We start from the raw sequence: 25,645 nt of genomic DNA, 5'->3' as shown, positions 1-25,645 counted from the left end.
GCTTTGATTGTTTTTCCAGCCAGGCCTAGGGACTGCACCTGTGCACCAATTTCATGCACCGGGCCTCTAGTTGCTACATAAGTAGCTATGTTTTAAAGTATAACATAAATGATAAAGTCACAAGGTGCTGCAGGTTTTCAGTAGAAGAAGAATTTAATATATAGATGAGGAAGTTAGCATTTAAACTGATCTTGAATAATTGGATGCATAGATTAAGGGAAATACTTTTTAAGTATGAAACCAAACTGTAGTTGTGCTGCATGCTGCAATGAAAGCCAAACTTGTGAGACAGGTGCTGATGAGAAGGAAAGTGGTTTATTCAAGTGCCGGCAACTTGAGAAGGTGGGGACTCCTATCCCAAAGCCCATCTTATTAGTTCTTGTCAAACCAGATAATTATATAAGGTAAAAGGGAAGTAGGAATTGAATTGAGGGTAGTAGCAGGGATTTTCTGTGGACCGGATGTGCAGTTTGACTCAGCTGGTCATCCTGTTCCTGATACTAATTTTGCTCTTTTGTGGTTGGCCGGTGAGTCTGCATATCTGGTGGTGACTAGAAACAGGAACAGTGTGCTCTGCTAAGATACTTAAGCAAAAATATGTGATTTCACAATCTTAATTTTCTGCTTTATTATTAGTTAGCTTTTGCTAGAATTTCAAGGTAATAAGAAGGAAGAATCTATTAATCATAGACATTGAAGTAAGTCAGAAATTACAGTCCATGTACAAGAAATATCAGTCCTCTTTAGCTGTATTGAAAGGTATCCCTACATTGATATGAAAGAGAATAATGGGAAATTGTGTTGGAATGGTAGATTGATGTGATATTGAGAAGGATCTGGAATAAGGTCCTAGTAAGCTTGCACTTTTATTTTTTTCTATATTCAGTAGATTCCCTTAGAAGTTTTTAAGGTGGGGAATTCTTTACAGGTTTAATCTAGCAAGAGTTCATAAGATGTATTGGCATCAATCAAAACTAGAAGCAGGGAGACCAGCTTGGACACAATCACCAGAGACTAATAAAGTTAATGTTTAAACTAATGTCTTCATAATGAGACTGGAAATGAAGAGGACAAATGTCAGATATATTAGGATTGCATCAAGTAATTAAGAATGGACAGGAAAGACAAACGGAAGAGTCAAATGGTGCTGATATTTTTTTTACTGTATATCTGCTATAGATAGGTTATTATTTCAAATAAAATTTCATAGTGTAAACAGAGCAAGTATTTTAATATTGTTTTAGTAGATTGGGCTTCACATTTTAACTCTACTTGAGCTGAAAATTCCTACCAAAATTCTTCAGACATGGTAGCCACTAACACCATGAATTATAGATTATGTTTTGTACTTTAAACAATTTCATATCTACTCTCCAATTCTTTTGTTGTACTAGAGTTTTATTTATTTATTTTGATAGTCTGCATTGAATAACACATCCTTATTAGCTATTGAACTGAGTATTGGCACTTTTTATTAAGATTTTCCATTACAATAGTGTTTGTTGTCATGGAATCAGATGTAATTTTTCCTAAGTAAGACCTCAAATTGACATTATTTTAAAAATTAAATGTGAATTACAGTTCAATTTGATGAAAATATTTCTCATACTTCTTTCTAATTAAATTCAAGCTCAACAAAACCAAACAGTACTAAATATAGTCAATTAAAACTGAAGCTAAATGCTAAATATATCTGTATTTAGCTATCTCCTTTCTTTGCATGGTGAACTGTTTTTCCCAGAAGTTAATTTAGTCACCTTTGCTACTTTATCTATTCTCTGAATAACCCTTTAGGCCTTTATGTTTTTTAGCCTTGAGGGTTTTTTTAAAAATTATATTTTCATCACAAAATTAGGCACTGTTTTGTTTTTATTCTGAAAGGTTTTCAAATAACTTCATTTCAAATAAGAAAAGTTCCCCCTCATATTACTAATTTTTTTTTTAAATATATATTTTATTGATTTTTTACAGAGAGGAAAGGAGAGAGATAGAGAGTTAGAAACATCGATGAGAGAGAAACATCGATCAGCTGCCTCCTGCACATCTCCTACTGGGGATGTGCCCGCAACCAAGGTACATGCCCTTGACCGGAATCGAACCTGGGACCTTTCAGTCCGCAGGCCGACGCTCTATCCACTGAGCCAAACCGGTTTCGGCTACTAATTTTTATTAATGGGCTTTATTTTTACTTTCATAATGAGTCAGTTTCTGTACACCAAGGTCAAGTTACCTAGGTACACTCCCCCCTCCGCCCTCCCCCCCTTTCCCCTCCCCCTCTCACCTTTATTTAACAAAGCATCTTGAAAAAACAAAGAGACCTTTCTCCTTCTCTAGTTTTTTCTATTCACCCCCACATGATCTGTGTAACAGCACTAGCAAAACATTCGTGTTCTTTAAACATGAAGACAAATGATTAACCTGTCAAAAATGTTAAAACAAAATACACCAGATGTGCATTAGAACAAATGAAGCTTGTATTATGCATTTTCAGAGCTTGTTCTGATTCTTTTTTAGGAACATTGGATTCCCCTTATAGCCAACAAAAGACTTTAGGGTAAAATAGAAATTACATTTTGAGCAAAAGGATGAAATTAAAAAACAAACAAACAAGCCCCTACAGCTAAGCTCATTCATTTCCCATTTTGTCCTACATTTTGTTTTACTAATGGGAGTGGGTGTAACCATCTTGGTTGGATTAAATGTTCACATTTTGCAGCATGTTTAGTGCTGCAGCTTTATTTGTTTTATTTCTTATTTTAATTGCTCACATAACTGTAGGCAAGTTCTCTATTTTAAAATGCACATTTGGGTTTTTTTTAGTATTTCTTTTTTATTTCAGAAAAAAGACATTTAATACTTGCTTTTTAAAATTTCTTGGAAGAAAGTGGGTTTCCTTTTGCTTGTAAACTAGCTTCCGCCTAACCCCATAATATCAGTGCCCTCTGAAATTCTTTTATCTCTAATATCGATATGTTCTGTTGATATTTTTGATATTTTTATTCCTAATTTTATATATTATTTAGAATTTACTTAAAAAATATTAGTATGAAAAATATCTTGATTTAATTGAGTCAGTCTTCTATTACTCATATTGAACCATGGTAGATGCTATCCTATCTAATAATAGAGAAACATGGTAATTAACCGTAACTTCGCTACCCTTCCCTTTGACTAATCAGGGCGATATGCAAATTAACTGTCAACCAAGATGGCGGCGGCAGCCAGGCAGCTGAAGCGAACAGGAGGCTTGCTTGCTCCAATGATGGAGGAAGCCAAGGTTCCCCACCTGCCGCTGCCGGCCTCTGAGCTGCAGTCTAAGAAACAATGTTGCAATTATAGAGCCTAAACAATCCCCAGAAACCTGCTTTCAGCCTTCAGAGCTGGAGCGAGCAGGACCGCAACAGTGTTACAATTATAGAACCCAAACAAACCCAGATCCCTGCTTTCAGCAGCCGAGGTCTCAGAGCTGGAGCCGAGCCTCAGAGCTAAAGCCGGCTCTCAGCTCTAGTGACAGCTATAGAAGGCAAATAAATCCCAGAATAAAAAAAAAAGAAAGAAAAAAAGGAGAGGTTGGGAGCTTCAATCACCCGCCAGCCTGAAAACGGCCCTCAGCCCCTCACCCAGACTGGCCAGGCACCCCAATGGGGACTCCCACCTTGAAGGAGGTGTGACCAGCTGCAAACAGCCGTCATCCCCTCATCCAGGCTGGCCAGGCACCCAAGCAGGACCCCCATCCTGATCCAGGACACCCTTCATGGCAAACCAGCCAGCCCCCACCCGTGCACCAGGCCTCTATTCTATATAGTAAAAGGGTAATATGCAAACTGACCCTAACAGCAGAAAGACTGGGAATGACTGGTCACTATGACACACACTGACCACCAGGGGGCAGACTCTCAATCCAGGAGCTGCCCTCTGGTGGTCAGTGCGCGCCCACATGGAGGAGCTCTGCTCAGCCACAAGCCAGGCTGATGGCTGCCAGTACAGCAGTGTTGGTGGGAGCCTCTCCTGCCTCCTCAGCAGCACTAAGGATGTCCAACTGCAGCTTAGGCCTGCTCCCCGCTGGCAAGTGGACATCCCCCGAGGGCTGCTGGGCTGCCAGAGGGATGTCTCATTGCCAGCTTAGGCCCAATGCCCCGGGGAGCGGGCCTAAGCCAGCAGGTGGTCATCCCCTGAGGGGTCCCAGACTGCGAGAGGGCACAGGCCGGGCTGAGGGACCCTCCCCCCCCCCCCCCCGAGTGCACAAATTTTTGTGCACCGGGCCTCTAGTCTATATATATATAAAAGTGTAACATGCAAATCGACTGGACAGCAGAACAACCAGTTGGCTATGATGTGCACTGACCACCAGGGGGCAGATGCTCAATGCAGGAGCTGCCCCCAGCCCACAGGCCCTGATTGCCCAATGGGGAATGGGGAACCGGGGGTGGGTGGTGATGGACGCAGGTGGCACCGGGGCCCTGATTGCCTTACTGGTCGCCCCACACATAGAGGGTGACCAGCGGTGGGGGGCGGGGCCAGCAAGCAGGCAGGAAAGGCCAACCTCTTAATTCCTCCCCTCGGCCGGCAGGCTCCAATTGCCTAATGGGGAACTGGAAACCGGGGGTCGGTGGTAGCTGACATGAGCAGTGCTGGGGTGCGATCACCCCGCCAATTGCCCCAGATGCAGAGAGCAACTGGCGGCAGGGGGTAGGGCTGGCTTCCAGAAGCCAGGGAAGATGGCCCTGATCGCTGGCCAGGCCTAGGGACCCTACCTATGCACAAATTTCGTGTACCAGGCTTCTAGTAGCATATATGAAAATAGTTCAGTGCTCGCTTCGGCAGCACATATACTAAAATTGGAACGATACAGAGAAGATTAGCATGGCCCCTGCGCAAGGATGACACGCAAATTCGTGAAGCGTTCCATATTAAAAAAAAAAAAAAAAAAATAGTTCAATTCTTTTAAACCATACTCAGTTATTGGCAGATAGGTGGGAAAGGGACATGATTAAAAAATTGGACCCTCTGTGTATTTCTCTTAATATGTAGCTCTTAGAATTGAATGTTAGTGCTCTACCTGGAGTCTTATCAAAAGGATATTCCAGCAAACTTGTCCAAAGAGTATTCACATCTACTGCCTTTTGTAAGGAAGTGGTTTGTGTCGTATTTAAGAGTAATGGATGTAAAATTGCTAAAATCTAATGTGAAATATTTTTAACACGTAGACTAAACATGGTATTGCTTGCATTATTTAAACAGAACTCTTTTTGGTTATATTAAGAAATATTGAAAAAAGACTTTTTGCAGAGTAATCAATTTGAAATTTTTCTGAATTTCCCCCACTTGTGTATTAGTTTAAAAAGTATTTATGTGTGAAAGATTCCAATGATGATAAAGTACAGTTTTAATTATTATAGATGAATTATTGATGTGTTACAGCTGGTTCTGTTATTCTTTCCTTCATTTCCTTTACTACAGCTGCCCTTCCTCATACACACTAAATGTTCTCTCTTCTCAGGTCTTTGGACTTACTGTCCCATCTGTGTATAATGCTCTTTGCTTATTTTCCTGGCTCACTTTCTCATTCAAATATCACCTAAACAAAAATGCCTTCCATGACCATCTTTTTTTTTTTTTTTTTTTTTAAACCTCACCCAAGGACATGCTTGAGAGAGAGAAAGAGAGAGAAATGTCACTGTGAGAGAGAAACATTGATCAGTTGCCTTCCGTCTGTGCCCTGACTGGGGATTTAACCTGCAGTCCAGGTACGTGCCTTGACCAGGAATCAAACTGGCAACATTTCTGTGCATAGAATGACGCTCAACCCACTGGGCCACTTGGCCAGGCCATAACCATCTCATATGGGATATTACCCATCATTTCCCATTAACACTCGATTTCTCATTTTATGTTTTTATATTATTTTTAGGACTTACACTTAGGCATCTTACATTTTTTGTTTGTGGTTGTGTGTTTGGTTCCTCCTATTAGAGTAAGGGCATTTTTTGGTTTTGTCCACTACTATATTTCTATGGCCTAGAATAGTACCTGGCATATAGTAGGTGCTCAATTAATATTTATATGGTGCATGAACATTTAGTGTAGCATTTTGTTGATGGAAGATGTAGATTAAGTACTGCAACTGAAGAGTATATCTATAATTCATAGGGGCTTTTTTTAAGATTAGGATAATTGTATTTATAGGTATTGAGTGTCTGCTATATGCCAAGACTGGAGTGTAATGACTGTGAAAAGACAGACAAGGTCCTTGCTGTCTCGGGGCAAAGCGTTTCGTTTTCTGCAGTATATAAACTGACTTAACTGAGCATTTCGCTAAACGAATAAACTGCAAACAAAACACATCCCCAACACTTTTATTTGATTCAGCTATCCTTTCTAGCTACGATCTTAATCCTTTCTGTTGTTTCATACAAGTTTTTCAAATAAGTGGTCTTCAGTGCTGTCTCCATTTCCTTAGCTAGTGTTATTCTTTCTCTTATCCTTCTCCCGTATTCAGCTAAAATGTGGTTCTCAGTAATCATCACGGATCTTTCTTTTGCTGCATTTAAAGATTTGTTCTTAGTTTTTTCTTTTTCTTGAAACTTTCTTTTACACTAAGTACTAGGTGTACCGGTTAATAATGCGGATTTTTTTCACTAGATGGAGTTACACTAATGTTGATATTTATGCAATTTGATATGTATGCTATTTTGTTGTATTGACAACAAGCTTCAAAATCTCATATGTCAAATTTTCTGAAGGTGTTATCATAGATATTTTCACACTTAAAAATGTTGAATTTTGTGCCAAAAAAAGAGCATTCGCGGGAAGTTTTAATTCATTACTTTATTTTGAAGAAAAGTGCTGCTGAATACTTTGGGAAGCTTATGGTGAACATTCTCCATCTCAAGATACTTGTGAACGCTGGTTTAAATGCTTTAAAAGTGGTGATTTCGATGTGAAAGACAAAGAACGTCCAGGTCAACCAAAAAAGTTTGAAGACCAACAGTTACAAGCATTATTGGATGAAGATGCGTGTCAAACTCAAAAACAACTTGCAGAAAGATTAAACGTTGCTCAGCAAATAATGTCCGATCATTTACAAGCAAGGGTAAAGATTTTAAAGGAAGGAAAATGGGTGCCCCATCAACTGAACGAAAGACAAATGGAAAAACTGAAAAGTCATCGGTAAAATGTTGCTTCAGTGGCATGAAAGTCTTTTTTGTATCGAATTGTGACTGGAGATGAAAAGTGGATTTATTTTGAGAATCCCAACTGCACAAAATCATGGGTTGATCCAGGTCAACCATCAACATCGACTGCAAGGACAAAAAGCTTCGGAAAGAAGACAATGCTCTGTGTTTGGTGGGATCAGGAAGGTGTGGTGAATTATGAGCTTCTAAAACCAGGTGAAACCGTTAATATTGATCATTACTGACAACAAATAATCAATTTGAACCACATAAAATCACCAGAATGGGTCAGAAGACAAAGGAAAGTAATTTTGCTTCATGACGACAAACCATCACACACTTCAAAACCAGTTAAAGACAGGTTAAAAGATCTCGCCTTGGGAAGTATTAACCCACTCGCCATATTCACCAGATCTTGCTCCTTCAGATTACCACTTGTTCAGATCGATGGCACATGCACTTTCTGAGCAGCACTTCAAAACATATGAAGAAGTGGAAAATTGGGTCTCTGAATGGTTTGCCTCAAAACAAGAAAAGTTCTATTGGGACGGTATCCACAAATTACCTGAAAGATGGGGGGAAGGTATAGATAGCGATGGACATTACTTTGAATAAAGCACTTTTGATGTTTCTCTTGAAATTATTGTGTTTTCTTTGATTATAAAATCCGCATTATTAACCGATAGCACCTAGTAATCTTCACTTACCTCCTTTCTCAGTAGCTATTCCTTCTTTGTTTTCCATAACTTCCATTATTTGACTTGCTTTTTCCCTGCAATATTTCCTAATAAAGAAGAAAAGAGAAAGTACATCTTGGTGAAATACCTGACAGTATAGTTTCTTACATGTTATGTTCATTATGGAAATCAAATTAGAGGAAGAGAAAGTAACAACAAGGAAAAAGTAAGAGAACATAAAAGTACAGAGAAAAAGGAGAGCAATTACATAGCAATAAGGGGAGCAAATCCCTAGAAATAAGAGTGAAGATTTAACATTGGGTTATACTGAAAAAACAGAATAGATTAGTGGTTAACATAGACCTCTCTCAGACTTGGCTTTGACACTTACTGTGACCTTGAACAAATTATTTAAAACATTTTTGTGCCTCTGTTTATTCATTTACAAAATGGGTTTTATGCTCCCCATGTTGTTTTTGTTATATAATGTATGCAAGAGCTTTACATAACCTGGGTATGTAGCAAATTTATAATATATATGTGCCTCGGTTATTATTGACTCCTTACAAGTCCTAAAGTAACTATTCATGCTCTATAATTACTTTAGAACTCATTCTTTTTCATGTCTTCAAATATCATTCTTACCTTCATAACTCATTTATTGAATAAGCATATAATATTGAGTGCCTACTATGTTCCAGGCAGTACACTGAATAGTGAGGATTGAAAGATGAAACATAGTTCCCATCTTTAAGAAGGTAAACATTGAACAGTGAGAGAAATGAGAACAAAATGCTATACTAAATGCAGAAAGTGTACCAGTGGAAAAGGTGCAATACACTGAGAGGAATGAGGGACTACTTTTTAGAATCAAGTCATGTAAAGAAGGTACCCACTATTTTGAGCATTTAAGCACGAATAGGCGTTTTCTTTCCCGACATGCCTGGGGAGAACATTGCAGGTAGAGGAAATGGCCTGTATTAATGCACAAAAGTATGAGTGAGCCAGTTATGCTCAGGAAATTAAAAGTAGCTTTCTATCGTTTGGTACATAAAGTATTATCAGATTGTGGTGGTCACTGAGGTTAGACAGTGATAGGCAGTGGGCCAGATCACAGAGGGCTTTGTGTACCATGCCATGGAGATTTGATTTTATCCTCTATGCAGGTAGGAGCCATTGAAAAATTGCTCGGAAGGATGATAGAAGATTTGCTTATTAGAATGTCTATATGTGTGAGCTGTGTAAATGATGGAGTGGTGATTTGAGGACAGTGAAACCTTAAGAACAGAGACCAGTGAGGAGGCCAATGCAGTAGGCTAGGTAAAAGATGGATAAAGACAGAATCTGAACAGTGGCAGTAATGACAGAGAAGAGGAAGGCTCTTGTAGGATATGGAGAAGGTAGAAATAACAGGAATTATTGATTAGCTGTTGGGGTAAGGGAAAGGGAAGAATCTGGAATGATTCCCTAATTTCTGTCTTGAGTAGCACAGTGAATACTATTTTAAAGATGGTTACACAGGAGATGAAGCAGGTTTGGGTGAGGTAGGGAGGATAGAAATAGGCTGGCACAAACTTATTGTTTTCCTGGAAGAAGTCAGTATTAAGATGAAGTAGGTTGTGATAAATAAATGTGGACATTGTAATCTCTAGGACAAATGAAAAGCGCATACACAAAAAGAGATATATCTTCAAATTAAATAGAGGAATAAAAGTGATATACTAAAAACTTTTTGTTTAAAACAAAAGAAGGCAGTAAAGAGAGAACAGAGGAACAAATGAGATGAGACAAATAGAAAATACATTAAAATAAAGACCTAAGTCCAGCCTATCAAAATTTAGGTTAACTGGAAATGGTATAAACACTTCAACCAAAAGGCAGAAAAGATAAGACTATAAAAAAGCAATCCAATTATATGTTGCCTACAGGAGACACACTTGATATTCAAACACAAATAGGCTGGAAGTAAAATGAAAATTAAAGATATACCATGAAAACAGTGTTAGAGAATTGGGTTAACTATATTAATATCTGACAAAATAGACTTTTAAGACAAGGAATTTACTAGAGAAAAATATGGATGGATATCTTATAATAATAAAAGGACATACTCATCTAAAACAGAACTACAAAATACATGATCTATGTATATAAAAGACTAAGCGACTGTTACAACCGGTTGACCAGTTGCTATGACGTGCACTGACCACCAAGGGGCAGATGCTCAATGCAGGAGTTGCCCCTTGGTGGTCAGTGCACTCCCACAGCCAACTTCCCACGGCCCTTTCCCCCCCGCCGGCCAACCTCCTGTGGTCCTTTCCCCCCTGCCAGCCAACCCCCAGCAGTCCCTCCTCCCCTTGGCTGGTCAACCTCCCACAGCCCATCCCCCGATGGCTAACCTATTGTGGTCCCTTCCCCTGGATGGCCAAACTCCCGCAGTACCTCCCCCTGGTCCCTGATGGGGGACCCGCCAGCCAACCTCCCAGGGTTCCTCACCCTGGCCAGCCAGCCCCCTCATAGGCCTCGATCGCCGGCCAGGCTGAGGGACCCCACCCATGTACAAATTTGTGCACTGGGCCTCTAGTCTATAGATAAGAAAAATCATAAAGATATAGAAGACTTGAGTAATACTATCAACAAACATGGCCAATTTCTATTTATAGAACACTTCCCCCAACAATAAGAAGTGTTGTTTGGTCTACACTTCTCAAGTGTACATGAAACTTTCACTAGGTTAGACCATTTATTGGGTTGTAAGGAAAGTCTTAATACGTTTAAAAGTATTGAAATCATACAGACTGTTTTCTGATCACAATAGTTAAATCAGGTAACCAAAAGAAATATGAGAAATCTCCAAATACATTAAAATTAAAAAACATATTTCTAGATAACTGATAGATCAAAGAAGAAATCCCAAGATAAATTGGAAATGTTTTGAACTGAATGACAATGAAAACACAACATTATCAGAACTAGTGGGGTGTAGCTAAAGCAATAATGTAATGCATAGATTATAATCTGTAAAGGGAAATTTATAGTTTTAAAGTCTAATTTAGAAAATAAAGGTTTAAAATCATTGTTCTAAGCTTTAACCTTAAGAACCTAGGAAAAAAAGAAACAATTTAATAAAAAGAAGAAAATAATAGAGTGGAAATCAACGACATAGAAAAAGGGCAAATAATAGAGAAAAACAATGAAAAGAAAACTGATTCACTGAAAAGATCAATAAAATTGATAAAATTTTAGCTGGACTGATTTCTTTCTTTTTTTAAATATTTTATTGATTTCTTACAGAGAGGGAGGGAGAGGGATAGAGAGTTAGAAACATCGATGAGAGAGAAACATCGATCAGTTGCCTCCTGCACACTCCCTATTGGGTATGTGCCTGCAACCAAGGTACATGCCCTTGACCGGATTCGAACCTGGGACCCTTGAGTCCCCAGGCCGACTCTCTATCCATTGAGCCAAACCAGTTAGGGCTGGAGTGATTTCTTTAAAAGAGAGAATGCAGATTATCAAAATCGGGAATGAAAAGGGGACCTCAATACCAAACCCATAGACATTAAAAGATAATAAGGTGATACTATGAAAAACTTTATGCCAATAAATGTGGCAACTTACATGAAATGGGCAAATTCCATGAAAAATACAAATTTCCAAAAGTATCCAGAAGAAATAAAAATATCTAAATTGATCTATGTCAAGTAAAGAAATTGAATTAATAAAGTCTGTTTTCCACAATGAAAATTCAGGCCCACGTGACTTCTCACTGGTGAATTCTGTCCAACACTTATGACAGAAATACCAATTCTTCACAACCTCTTTTTAAAAATAGTGGGAAAGAAACACTTACCAACTCACTTATGAGCTCAGTATTACCCTGGTATCAAAGCTAGACAAGGACATCACCAGAAAAGAAAACTACAGATTATTATCCCTCATGAGCAGAAGCAAAAATTCTTAACAATTAATCCTTAATTGAATCCTGCAGTGTGTGTGTGTGTGTGTGTGTGTGTGTGTGTGTGTGTGTATATATATATATATATATAAAGATTAGTAAACCTTAACCAAGGAGATTTAGTCCAGGACTACAGTTAATTTAACATTTGCTGGTCAACAGAATAAAGGATAGAGACTTTAAGATCATCTCAGTAGACGAAAGAACTTGACAAAATCAAATACCCATTCATGGTAACTAGAATTATCCAAATACTAGAGGCCCGGTGCATGAATTCGTGCATGGGTGGGGTCCCTAGGCCTGGCCAGCTATTGGGGCCATCTTGCCCAGTCCTGATTGGGTCTGGGCCGATTGGGGATGGCTGGCTGGTGGGAGGGACTGTGGGAGGTTGGCTGGCTGGGGGAGGGGTTGTGGGAGGTGGCCGGCTGGCTGGGAGGGAGGAACTGTGGGAGGTTGGCCAGCTGACCTGGGGGAGGGACCACGGGAGTTTGGCCAACCGCGGGAGGTTGGCTGTGGGAGCGCACTGACCACCAGGGGGCAGCTCCTCCATTGAGCGTCTGCCCCCTGGTGGTCAATGCTCATCATAGCGACTGGTCAACCGGTCGTTCAGTTGTAAAGTTCGCTTAGGCTTTTATATATGTAGATTAGAAATAGAAGCGAACTTCCTCAAGTTGACCAAGCACATTCAGAAAAAAATCAACAGCTAATGTTATTCTTAATGAGGAGACCATTAAGACTGAATGTTTTCTACCTAAGGCCAGGAACAAGGCAAAGATTTCTGCTCTCATCACTTACATTCCACATTTTAACAAGTCAGAGGAGTAAAGGGCATGCATATGGGAAAGGAAGAAATAAAAACTTTTAATTCCTAGGGAATATGATCATAAGATGTTCTAGAAAGTGAATTCTAACAAGTGAATTTAGTGGGGTTACAAGTATAAGATCAACATACAAAATCAGCTGAATTTCTAGTACTAGCAATAGACAATTAAAATGAAATTTATATAACAACTCCATTCACAAGGGCATAAAAATAAAATATGAATAAATTTAACAAAAGATATACAAGACCTATTCAGAGAAAACTACTAAATGTTGCTGAAAGTTTAAGGAATACATAAATAAAGGGATATATACCATGCCTATGAATCTGAAGTATAATATTGTTAAGATGGAGTTCTTCCCACATATTTCTATAGATTTAACATAACCCTAATCAGACTTCCAGAAGGCTTTAAAAAGTTTTAAAGAAATTACAGTCTCATTCTGATATATTTTATTTTTCATTTATTTTTTGTTAATCCTCACCCGAGTATATTTTTCCATTGATTTCCAGAGAGTGTGGAAGGGGAGACAGAGAGAGAGAAACATTGATGTGAGAGAGACACATCAATTGGTTGCCTCCCGCACACACCCCAACCAAGGCCAGGGATCGAGCCTGCAAGTGAGGTACGTGCCCTTGACTGTAATCGAACTCAAGACCCTTCAGTCCGCAGGCCGATGCTCTGTCCGCTGAGCCAAACCAGCCAGGGCTCATTTTGATATTTAAATGGAAAGACAAATAACCTGGAATAGAAAAATGATTTTTAAAAGGAAGAACAAAATTCTTCAAAATTTCATTATCTGGTTTAAGACTTTACTGGAGAGCTATAGTAATCAAGAGAGTGTGGTGTGGCATAAGGATGGATGTATACTAGTATAAATAAGCATTGAGAGTTCAGAAATGACCCAACCCTAAGGGTCAATTTGGTTGATTTTTTTGTTTCCTCACCCTAGACTTGTTTCCATTGATTCTACAGAGAGAGCAAGGGATAAAGAGAAACATCAAACATCAATCAATTGCCTCCCAGCATGCCCCTACTGGGAATTAAACCCACAACTTGGGTATGTGCCCTAACTGGGAATTGAACCTGAGGCCCTTCGGTGTATGGGAAGACACTCTAACCAACTGAGCCACACCGGCCAGGTTAGGGTCAACTGGTGTTTGACAGAGGTACCAAAGTTACATAGAAAAGAATGGGTTTATCAATGAATGATGCTGAAATTACTGACTATCCCTCCCCTCACATCAGACACAAAAATTAATTCAAAATGGATTATAGTCCTAATTGTAAGGGCTAAAGCCATGAAATTTTAAAATAAACATTTCTAGGAGAAAATCTTTATGACCTTGGATTAGGTAAGGATTTCTTAGGACACAAAAAACACAAGCCACAGAAGAAAAAGTTGCTAAATTGGACTTTATCAAAATTAAACTTTTTGGAGAAACCAAGATGGCGGCATAGATAAACACTGGGAAATAGTCGCCCCACACAACAATTGAAAATTATCCCAAAGGACGGAGCAAACATCGTCCAAAACAACAGGAAGGCTGGCTGAGTGTAATTTCTACAACTAGAAGAAAAGAAAAGCACGCTGAGAGCCAGAGGAGCTGCAGAGGCTGAGTGCAGAGGTACGGCGGCGGCGGCGGCGGCGGCGGCGGCGGATCGCGCGCGCGGAAAGGGCGTGGCACCTGAGGACGCGGCTGTCTTTTTGAATCGCAAGCTCCCGACTGCTCTGAACTCCGGTTCCGGGAAGTCTCTGGGGACCCAGGTCTCATACGGGGAGAGGCTGCTCTGTCAGGCGGCAGCGGGCGTTCTTGAGGGTGGATTTCCCTCAGAGGTGCTTGCAGCCCTTACCGGGACACTGAGACGCGCGACTCCGGGCGCGGAGAATCAGCCATAGTGTCTTTCTCCGCCCCTTTGACTCCCTGAGACTCCGCCCCACCCAGGCTGCAGCAGAGGCTTTTGCATGTGAATGTACCTAACTATAGCCCAGCCAAGCAGACCCGGAACTTCCAAGAGAAGGCCCAAGGCCCCGCAGCGGCTTGCATTGCTTCACAGCTGAGCCTCTTCGTGGTTCCTGCTCTGTGGCCTCAGGCAGGGGCTGAATTAGCACCTCCTTAGAACCAGGAGCCACTGTACCCAGTGGTCAGAGGGGGTCCATTCTCCCACTTCAGACACAGCTGCTTCCCACAGCCAATTGGACTGGAGGTCAATTCCTCCCAGTGATCCTACAACAACCAAGGCACCAAGAGTGCACCAAGAGTGTCCACCCCGGGTAACTGGGGAGGCTGAGCCACTGGGCCCTACAGGACACCTGGCGCGCAGGCCACTCTATCAACACAGGGAAGCAGCCAAAATGCGGAGACAAAGAAACAGGTCACAATTAGCAGAAATGGAGGAGGCCAGACGACTGGATATAGAGTTCAAGGCCACGTTTATAAGGTTTGTCAAGAATTTTATGGAAACCGCCGATAAATTTAATGAATCCCTCAAGGAGTATAGTGAGACCATGGAGGTCATGAAAAAGGACCAACTAGAAATTAAGCATACACTGACTGAAATAAAGAATAATTTACAGAGATCCAACAGAAGACAAGAGGATCCCAAGAATCAAGTCAAAGATTTGAAATGCAAAGAAACAAAAAATACCCAACCGAAAAAGAAAAAAGAAAAGAGATTCAAAAAATACGAAGATAGTGTAAGGAACCTCTGGGACAACTTAAAGCGTACCAACCTCAGAATTATAGGGGTACCAGAAGGAGAGAGAGGGCAAGATATTGAAAACCTTTTCGAAGAAATAATGACAGAAAACTTCCCCTACCTGGTGAAAGAAATGGACTTACAAGTCCAGGAAGCGCAGAGAACCCCAAACAAAAGGAATCCAAAGAGGACCACACCAAGACACATCATAATTAAAATGCCAAGAGCAAAAGATAAAGAGAGAATCTTAAAAGCAGCAAGAGAAAGACAGTCAGTTACCTACAAGGGAGTACCCATCCGACTGTCAGCTGATTTCTCAACAGAAACCATGCAGGCCAGAAGAGAGTGGCAAGAAATATTCAAAGAGATGAATAGCAAGAACCTGCAACCAAGATTACTTTATCCAGCAAAGCTATCATTCAGAATGGAAGGTCAGATAAAGAGCTTCACGGATAAGAAAAAGCTAAAGGAGTTCATCACCACCAAACCAGCATTATATGAAATGCTGAAAGGTATTCTTTAAGAAGAGGAAGAAGAAGAAAAAGGAACTCTTACCATTTGCCACAGCATCGATGGAACTGGAGAGCGGATAAATACCACAAGATCTCACTTATTTGTGGAATATAATGAACAACATAAACTGATGAACAAGGACTGATCCAGAGACGGAGAGGCTTTGATTGGACTGTCGGGCCTTGGAGGGAAGGTAGGGGAGGGTGGGGGCAAGGGGGAAAGATCAACCAAAGGACTTATATGCAAGCATATAGGCCTAACCAATGGACACGGACAACGGGGAGGTGAGGGGATGAGCGGGGGGAGGGGGGGTAGAGGGTACACATATGTAATATCTTAATCAATAAAAAATATTTAAAAAAAAATTAAACTTTTTACTTATGGAAAGACACCGCTAAAAATGGAAAGACAAGCCACAGATTAGGGGGGAAAATGCTTGCCATACATATATCTAACAAAGGACTTGTATCCAGAATATATAAAGAACTCTTATAACTCAGTAAGAAGACTGTCTAATTGAATGTTAAAGAGAGGAGGCTAAAGAATTGAATAGACACTATATAAAAGAATATATGCAGTTGGCCATTAAGAACATGAAATGATGCTCTCAACATGTTGGTCATTAGGCAAATGCAAATTCACAGCAAGAAGAAGAGAGATAGAAAAGGAAATAAGGAAATATATAAGGTCAAAGGAAGATTGCTTGTGTCTTTTTAGGATAGAACTGGCTTAGCAACTCAAATACATATATTATCCCCGGTCTCTCACTTTTTTTCTAGTTCTTATTTCTAACTGTATACAGTATCCCATCAGCACCTTCGCATCATTATATTTTAACTAGTGGCCTGGTGCACAAAATTAGTGCGGGGGGGGGGGGCAGGTTGTGCACCCTCTCCAATCTGGATCTCCTTGGGGGACATCCCTCTTGCAATCTGGGACCTCTGGCTCCTAACTGCTCACCTGCCTGCCTGCCTGATTGCCCCTAACCACTCTGCCTGCAGGCCTGCTCACCCCCAATTGCCCCCCCCTTGCCGGCCTGATCGCCCCCAGCTGCCCCCCACCAGCCTGCTCACCCCCAACTGTCGCCCCCCCCTGCTGGCTTGATAGCCTCCAACTGCCCCCCCAGCCTGCTCGCCCCCAACTGCCCCTCCCCCTCCCGCTGGCCTGATCACCCCCAACTGCCCTCCCCTCCTGGCCTGATTGCCTCTAACTACCTCTGCCTCGGCCCCACCACCATGGCTTTGTCCGGAAGGATGTCCAGAAGGTCTCCCGGTTGAATTAGCATATTACCCTTTTATTAGTATAGATACAGGACTACAGTAGTTCCCTTTCCTCATTAAGCACTATTTTTCCCATTTCATTATCAGTATAACATCACTGTGATATCAGACTCAAAATTATGAAGTAATTTATTTGCTTATTCTTTCAGCATACATTTGTCATATTGTATTCCTTTTGCTATATGTATCTATGATAAAATGGAATTTATGTATTTGGGACAGTAAGAGGTTAACAACAGTAACTAATGCTACAGAACAGTAATAACAATATGCTGTAATAAAAGTTGCGTAAATGTGGTCTCTCTCTGATAATAGAGACAGCTACTAATTGTCTAACAGGTAGGTAGCATATACAGCGGGGGTGTGCTGGACAAAACCGTCATTCACGTCCCATTGGGACGTAGTGGATGGTGTGAGGTTTCATCATGCTACTTAGTACAGCATGCAATTTAAAACTTACGAATTTTTTATTTCTGGGATTTTTCATTTAATATTTTTGAACTGCAGTTAACCATGGATAACTTAAAGCATGGAAAGCTAAATGGTGGATAATGGGGGACTACTGCATTAGCATCTTACTGTTTATTATTATAATATATGTCATACTATTTAGTACCCAATTATATCAGAATGTGATACTAAAAAAACCCCTTTTTTTCAGTAGTTGCTTCTGATCGTCCCTTTTCTCCTAATTAGATTTAAAGCTCCTTGTGAGTAAAGTGCTCCTGAGCCTTACGGAATGACTCAGATGATCCTTAGAAGTAATACATGCTGAGTGTATATTGTGCTTTCTATAGAATAAGGTTTTTAAAAAATTTTATTGGGGTGACATTGGTTAATAAAATTACATAAGTTTCAGGTGTCCAATTTTATGATACATCATCTGAATGGTATATTGTATTGTGTGCTTACTACCAAAGTCAAGTATCCTTTCAACACCATTTATCCACCCTTTACCTTTTCCTTCCCTCCCACCCACCTTTTCCTCTGGTAATCACCATACTGTTCCTATGAGTTTTGTTTTGTTTTTTTTTTGCTTAATCCCTTCACTTTTTCCACCCAGGCCCGCCCCCCCCTCCTCTCTAACAGTTGTCAGTCTGTTTTCTGTATCTGTGAGTCTGTTTCTATTTTGTTCATTGGATTCCACATGTAAGTGAAATCATATGGTACTTGTCTTTCTCTGACTGGCTTACTTCCTTTAACATAATACTCTCCAGGTCCACCCATGCTGTTGCAAAATGTAAGATTTAACTTCTTTTTATGGCCAAGTAGTATTCCATTATGTGAATGTACTACAGCTTCCTTTTTTAAAAATATATTTTTATTGATTTCAGAGAGGGAGAAAGAGAAACATCAATGATGAGAGAGAATCATTGATTGGCTGCTTCCTGCATGCCCCCTACTGGAGGTCCAGCCCGCAACCTGGGCATGTGCTCTTGACCGGAATCGAACCCAGGACCCTTCAGTCTTCAGGCCAACACTCCATCCACTACCACAGTTTTTTTATCCACTCATCTACTTTTGGGCACTTGGGCTGCTTCCAAATCTTGGCTATTATAAATGACACTGCAATGAACATAGGGGTGCGTATATTCTTTTGAATCAGTGTTTCAGTTTTCTTTGGATATATTCCCAGAAGTGGAATTGCTTGGTCCATTTTTAATTTTTTTGCTTTCCACAGTGGCTGCACCATCTGCATTCCCACCAGCAGTGTACAAGGGTTCCCCTTTTCTCTGCATCCTTGCCAATCAATACTTTTTTGTTGATTTATTGATGATAGCTATTCTTGCAGGTGTGAGGTGTTATCTCATTGTGGTTTTAACTTGCATTTCTCTGATGATTAGTGACATTGAGCATCTTTTCACATGCCTGTTGGCCATCAGTATGTCCTATTTGAAGAAATGTCTATGCAGGCCCTTTGCCCATTTTCTTACAGTAATTAGATTGTTGTTTTTTTTGTGTGTTGAGTTGTGTAAGTTCTTTATAAATTTTAAATATTGACTTATGGGAAGAATTGCTGGAGACGCAGTAGTGGTAGTGTGTCTTTAGTAGCACACTCCTTATTTTACTTCTTACCCTTCAAATTATTCACAAAATCGAAAAATTTTCAAGTTAATTATGGTACTGTAGAGTATTAAAAAAATATATTTTTATGTATTAAATTCAAGTTAAAATTTTAATGACTAATGATTAGGAAAATTAGCTTGTTTGGAATCTCCTATGTGATCCTTTGAAAATTCTTATTTCTTTTACCTTGATTCTGTTTTTCTCCTTCCTATATTCAATTGCATCCTTTTTTTTTTCATATTAAGGAATGACAAAGTGACATTAGAATCCAATAAATTACTTAACTCATTTTTCATGCCAGCTTTGTACAGTAATGAGATGTATCATTCACTGTGATGTTATTTCTGCTGCTAAATCTTGCTACTTTTCCTAGTTTCTTCCTTTCTTTATGGTAAGGCAGGTCAGGTGAATTTTACACAAAGGTAGGTAAAATGTTCTTAAAAGATTTCAGGACTCCACTGTTACCTTTTATTATGGACTAGAGGCCCAGTGCACAAAATTCATGCAGGGGTAGGGTCCCTAGGCCTGTGATCAGGGCCAATTGGAGCCTTCTTTTCCTGGCTGCCAGCCGGGGTCTTCCTTCATTTCGTGCCACCCCCTGGTGGTCAGCACACATCATAGTGAGCGGTTGAACTCCCAGTTGGTTGAACTCCTGAGGGGACAGTTTGTATATTAGCCTTTTTATTATATAGGATTGTTTTTTAGATTTTATTTTAATTTGTCATTAGTGTTTCTGAAGTAGATAAGTAGCATAATTACACATACTTTTTTATTAGTTACCTATTACTATGCAGCAATATTATCACAAATTTAGTGGCTTAAAACAGCACACATTATTATCTCAGCTTCAGGATCTTGGGCTTCATTCAAGGTGTAGAGTAGGGCTGTGGTCTCATCTGAGATTTGACTGGGGAAGGATTCGCTGCTATGTTCATGTGACTTTTTGGCAGAATTCAGTTCCTTTTAGGCTGCTGGACTGAGGGTCTCAGTTTTTTACCCTGTGGCCATCTTCATATGCACCTCATAACATTGCAGCTTGCTTCTTCACAGCCAGTAGGAGGAAGGTCTCCTCTAAGATAGGCATTGCAGTTCTTTGTAATATAATCATGTACACATTATCATCCTGTTGGTTAGAGCAAGTTGCAGGTCCCATCCACACTCAGGGGGAGGGGATTACACAAGGGCATAAACTCCAGGAATTGGGACCGCCCTGGAGTATCTCTGCCACAACTTATTTAGTATATCTTACCATGAGATTAATACTTTTCTTATTCGTTACTTTTTGCTGCTTGTTTAGATGGAATGATTAACACCGGATATTTTACTTTCCTAACCAGATTCCATTGGCCGTGACATCCCCAAAATGCTTGAATTATTTAAAACTGGAATTGAAATTAAGGTAGATGAAGAAAGGGAGAACTTTCTCTCGACCAAAATAGCAACAGTAAGTTAACAGTGGAAATTATTCAATAACCCTTTTATATATTTTGCTTAAGTGATTCATTAATAATTTATAACATGTCAGTCCTTTGAACTTGTTCTTGTCACTAGCATTAGGAGTGGCACATAGATAATTTTTTTATTGATTAAACTCATAAATTTTAATGGTACTATAGAATTTCTTCCTTTTGAGTTATGTGCTACCCACTGACATTTACTTGTACTTTGCCTTATTTCATTATTCTATATATGTTATTTCTGTTCCTAATAAAGTAGGATCTAGATCTTATGTATGTCCTATAAGACTTTGCATAATGCTGAGTTCATAATAGGTATTTAATACTACTTTAATGGAATTGAGTAATTTGCTTTATTTTTATGAATTATTTCTGATTATCTCTGAGTGGGTTTTAAAACCTTTTTGTCTATTTACAGAAGATGCTAGAAATCAATTTCCAAAGCTACTTTTAGGAAACTACTGTGATCTGTCAAATTTTTACAGGATTATGTTTTTAAATACACAGCTATTTGCAAGCATCTTTTAAAAAATATATTTTTATTAATTTCAGAGAGGAAGGGAGAGGGAGAGAAAGATAGAAACATCAGTGATGAGAGAGAATCATTGATCGGCTGCATCCTGCACGCTCCCCACTGGGGATCGAGCCCGCAACCCGGGCATGTGCCCTTGACTAGAATCAAACCCAGGACCCTTAAGTCCACAGGCCAAACCAGCTAGGGCTGCTAATATCTTTTTTATATTAAAGAATCTCTAAAATATCTATTTAATGTCTGTAATTTTATTCTGTGCAATAACTATAGGGATAATAGTTATATTGATAGCAAATTTTAAATTGCCTACCAAGTGCCAGGCACCATTCTAAACACTTTTTATATATTCTATCTTTTAATCCTCAAACCTGTGAAAGGTAAATTATCCCCATTTTGTAGATGAAGGCATGGAAGCCCAGGAAGGTTAAATACTTTTTCCAAGGTCCCATAGGTAGTATAAGGCAGAATAGGTATTTGAATCTTGGCAGTCACCTCCAGAGTGCAGGCTCTTTACCCCTGTACGATTCAGCCTCATGGCTGGAATTACTTGAATAGCTGTTATTCTTCCTCCCATCCTACTCCTAAGAGGAATTATGCATTATATCCAACAGGTAGTAGTCCAAGATAATTGAACTGTGCCCACTGTAGATCATCAAAAATGTAGAAAAAGTGCTCGGATAGTTTTATGGAAGGAAAACTTGCTTTAGAAAGGGGCAAAGCCGGTTTAATCCAGTCAGGGATTGGGAAACTGCTCATTGCCTTCATTACCATCAAAGCTCAGCTCCAGTTCATTTGGCTTTGAGCTCTGCTAGAACCTGATGTATGAATTTCCTTGTTCCCCAAAGGCCCTTGGCAATGCTGCTTGTTTCTTAGGGATGACAACATTGTAACGTAAAAAATAAAAAACCAAATACAGATTTTAAGAGAATATGCTGGAGCTATAGAGACATGGGCTTGAATACCAGTACTGCTACTTAAGGAATGGCAGACTGTAAGCAAGTTTCTTACTGTAGTTGTGTCTCACTTTTCCTCATCCATAAAAGTTATATGGTAATATCTGTTTCATAATTTTATTCAAAGATTAAGTAAAATTTTAAAATGGTAGCAGCTATTATCGTTACTCTTTTGGTTGGACTTTTGGGGGCTATAGAATGTCTTTATAAAACTCTTTATAGTTAGATTTTTTTCTTTTTAAGTGATGTTTTCAGTATATTCAATAGTTAGTAATTTATATAGATCCAGACATAGAATATACTAAGCCATGGCTTCTTATTCATTCTGTTCAACAAATACCATAATGATTAAGATATGGGCTTCGGCTTAGCCAGTGTGGCACAGTGGTTGAGCATTGACCTATGAACCAGGAGGTGAGAGTTTGATTCCCAGTCAGGGCACATGCCTGGTTGCAGCTTGATACCCAATATGGGGCATGCAGGAGGCAGCTGATCAATGATTCTCTCATCATTGCTGTTTCTGTCACTCTTTCCCTCACCCTTTCTCCCTGAAATCAATAAAAATATATATTAAAAAAAAAAGACGTGGGCTTCAGATCAGACTCCCTGGATCTTTTAGAGAGATAATAATTTTTATAATGGAAAATGAATTATTCTGTGTGCTTAAAGTGAATCTTTTTGAATACTACTTAAATAGTGTAGTATAATAATGGGTTTTAGATTCATACTGTCTGCTTCAAATCCTAGTTCCAAATTAGAACTCTGCCACCTTGCTCTCTGAGTTTGAGTTTTCCTCCATGTCCTGTGTATGTAAAATGAAGTTAATAGTGGTACAGACTTTCTAGGTTAGGAAGGGGTAGATAAAATGACATGGTAACTATCAAAGACTTTCTAGGTTGAAATGGAGTAATAGAAACCTGATTTATCCTCCTCCTAAAGCAATTAACATTACCTTGATATCAAAACCAGACTAAAATAAGAAAAGGGTAGTCCAGTATCATTCATGAACATAGATGTTAAAGTTATAAAAATCAACAATAAAACAATTCCCTTTAAAAATCAGCAAAAGATTTGAACACACTTTACCAAGGTGTGACAAACACATTGGAAGATGCTCAACATTATTAGTCGTTAAGGAAATACAAATTAAAATCACAGTGACATATCATTACATATCCACTGGAATAACTAAAGTTAAAAAGACTGTGACAAGTGTTGATGAGGACATGGAGGGACTGGAATGCTCATAACACTGCTGTGGAAATGTAAAATGATGCTGCCGTCAGTTTGGCAAACAGTTTGGCAGTTTAAGAAGTTTAACATCCACCTCTTATATGATCCCACTATTCCACTTTTAGATAGTTACTCAGGAGAGATGAAAACATATCTCCATAAAAATACTTGTAAACAAATGCTTATATCAGAGTTATTTGTAATAGCTAAAAATGGAAACATTCTACATATCTAGTGACAGATGAATGTATAAATAAACTTTGTTAGGTTTCTATAAAATTATTATTTTTTTAAAATCCTCACCCAGGGATGTTTTTCCATTGATTTTTAGACAGAGTGGAAGGGAGGGAGGAGGGAGGTGGGAGAAGGAAGAGAGGGACAGAGATGTGAAAGAGACACATCGATTGGTTGCCTCCTGCATACTCCCTGACTGAGCCTGCAACCTAAGTACATGCCCCTGACTGAGAATCGAACCTGGACCCTTCACTCCATGGGCCAATGCTCTTAACCACTGAGCCAAACCGGCCAGGGCTATATCTCTATAATAGAATATTCTTCAGTAATTAAAAGAAACTACTGATGCATGCTTTAATATGGATGAACTTAAAAATAATTATGCAGAGTAAAATAAGCCAGACAAAAAGGAGTGCATATTGTATGATTCTATTTATATAAAATTCTGGCAAATGCAAAATAATGTATAGTGACAGACAGAAAACAGATCAATAGTTAACTTGGGGACAAAGGTGGGAAGAAGGGATTAGGAATTTTGAGGATCAGTGACATGTTTGTTATCCTGACTGGTGATGGTTTCATGAGTATGTACATAGTTAACATATTAACACTTGAATATGTATATATACATATATATTTTTTATTGACCAGAGAGGAAGAGAGAAGGAGAGAGAGACAGAAACATCAATGATGAAAATAATTGATTGGCTGCCTCCTGCACGCCCCCAACTGGGGATCAATCCCACAACCCAGGCATGTGCCCTTGACCAGAATCGAACCTGGGACCCTTCAGTCCACAGGTTGATGCTCTATCCACTGAGCCAAACCAGCTATGGCAATATATTAACACTTTAAAGATGTGCAGCAGATCCCATGAAATACTATCTATACCAGCCGTGGGCAAACTATGGCCCACGGCCTGGATCCGGCCCGTTTGAAATGAATAAAACTAAAAAAAAAAAAAAGACCGTACCCTTTTATGTAATGATGTTTACTTTGAATTTATATTAGTTCACACAAACACTCCATCCATGCTTTTGTTCCAGCCCTCCGGTCCAGTTTAAGAACCCATTGTGGCCCTCGAGTCAAAAAGTTTGCCCACCTCTGAATACTGATAAAAGCCTAGGTGGCCCTCGCACCCCCACATTGTCCCAAGATGGCTGCCACAAGATGGTTGCCCCCACATCGTCACAAGATGGCCATCACAAGATGGCTGGCAGGGGAGGGCAGTTGGGGGCAACCAGGCCTGTAGGGGAGGGCATTTTGGGGGACCAAGCCGGCAGGGGAGGGCAGTTAGGGGCAACCAGGTCGGCAGGGTAGGGCAGTTGGTGGTGACCAGGCTGGCAGGGGAGGGCAGTTGGGGGTGATCTGGCCGGCAGGGGAAGGCAGTTGGGGGCCATCGCGCTTGCAGGGGAGTGGTTAGGGGGCAATCAGGCAGGCAGGCAGGTGAGCGGTTAGGAACCAGCAGTCCCGGGTTGTGAGAGGGATCCAAGATTGGAGAGGGTGCAGGCTGGGCTGAAGGTACCCCCCTTCCCCCGCCCCCCACCGCCCCGGGCGCGAATTTCATAGAAGGTGAACTGCTTGCAAAATTGAAGTGTTCACAAACAGATTGCCTGGCTTTTGCTAACTATGGAAAATAAAGCCTTTCTACAGTGTTTGGGACTGATATTTTTTCTAACCCATGATCTCTAGAGATTTTTACTGGATCCTATATATTTTAAAAATTTATCCTTATTTATTGACTTTTCTTAAATTTTATTCTTTGAATAGAAAAAGTTATTAGCTCATTTATAATATAGCCTAAAAAAGAAAAACAAAAACAACCAAAACAATGTTCGAGTTCTGACTTTGTGCCAGGCACAATGTAATGCAAAATAGAATAAGACCTTTTTTCTTAAGAAAGATATATGTGGTAGAGGAGCTACATATGGAAATGAATTATAGAAAAGTATGATAATAAAAATATATATAAGATAGAAGGAAATTTCAGAAAAGAAACAATGATTGATGTGTAATTATGCCATGGAGTAGGCCAAGGACTA

General features: G+C 39.7%; 1 protein-coding gene across 2 annotated transcripts in view; it reads left to right on the top strand.

The window, feature by feature from the left end:
• MRPL1 (mitochondrial ribosomal protein L1) overlaps window positions 1-25,645 on the top strand; it is a 59,653-nt gene that overhangs the window by 22,664 nt on the left and 11,344 nt on the right. For both annotated transcript variants that reach the window (XM_081091665.1, XM_081091664.1), the window contains exon 7: window positions 20,532-20,638. In XM_081091665.1, coding sequence (XP_080947791.1) covers window positions 20,532-20,638 — 107 coding nt within the window. The remainder of the gene's footprint in view (window positions 1-20,531; window positions 20,639-25,645) is intronic.

This window comes from Myotis nattereri (assembly GCF_964212035.1).
Source record: "Myotis nattereri genome assembly, chromosome: 1".
NCBI lineage: Eukaryota > Metazoa > Chordata > Mammalia > Chiroptera > Vespertilionidae > Myotis > Myotis nattereri.
This window is presented reverse-complemented; position numbering and strand designations above follow the sequence as displayed.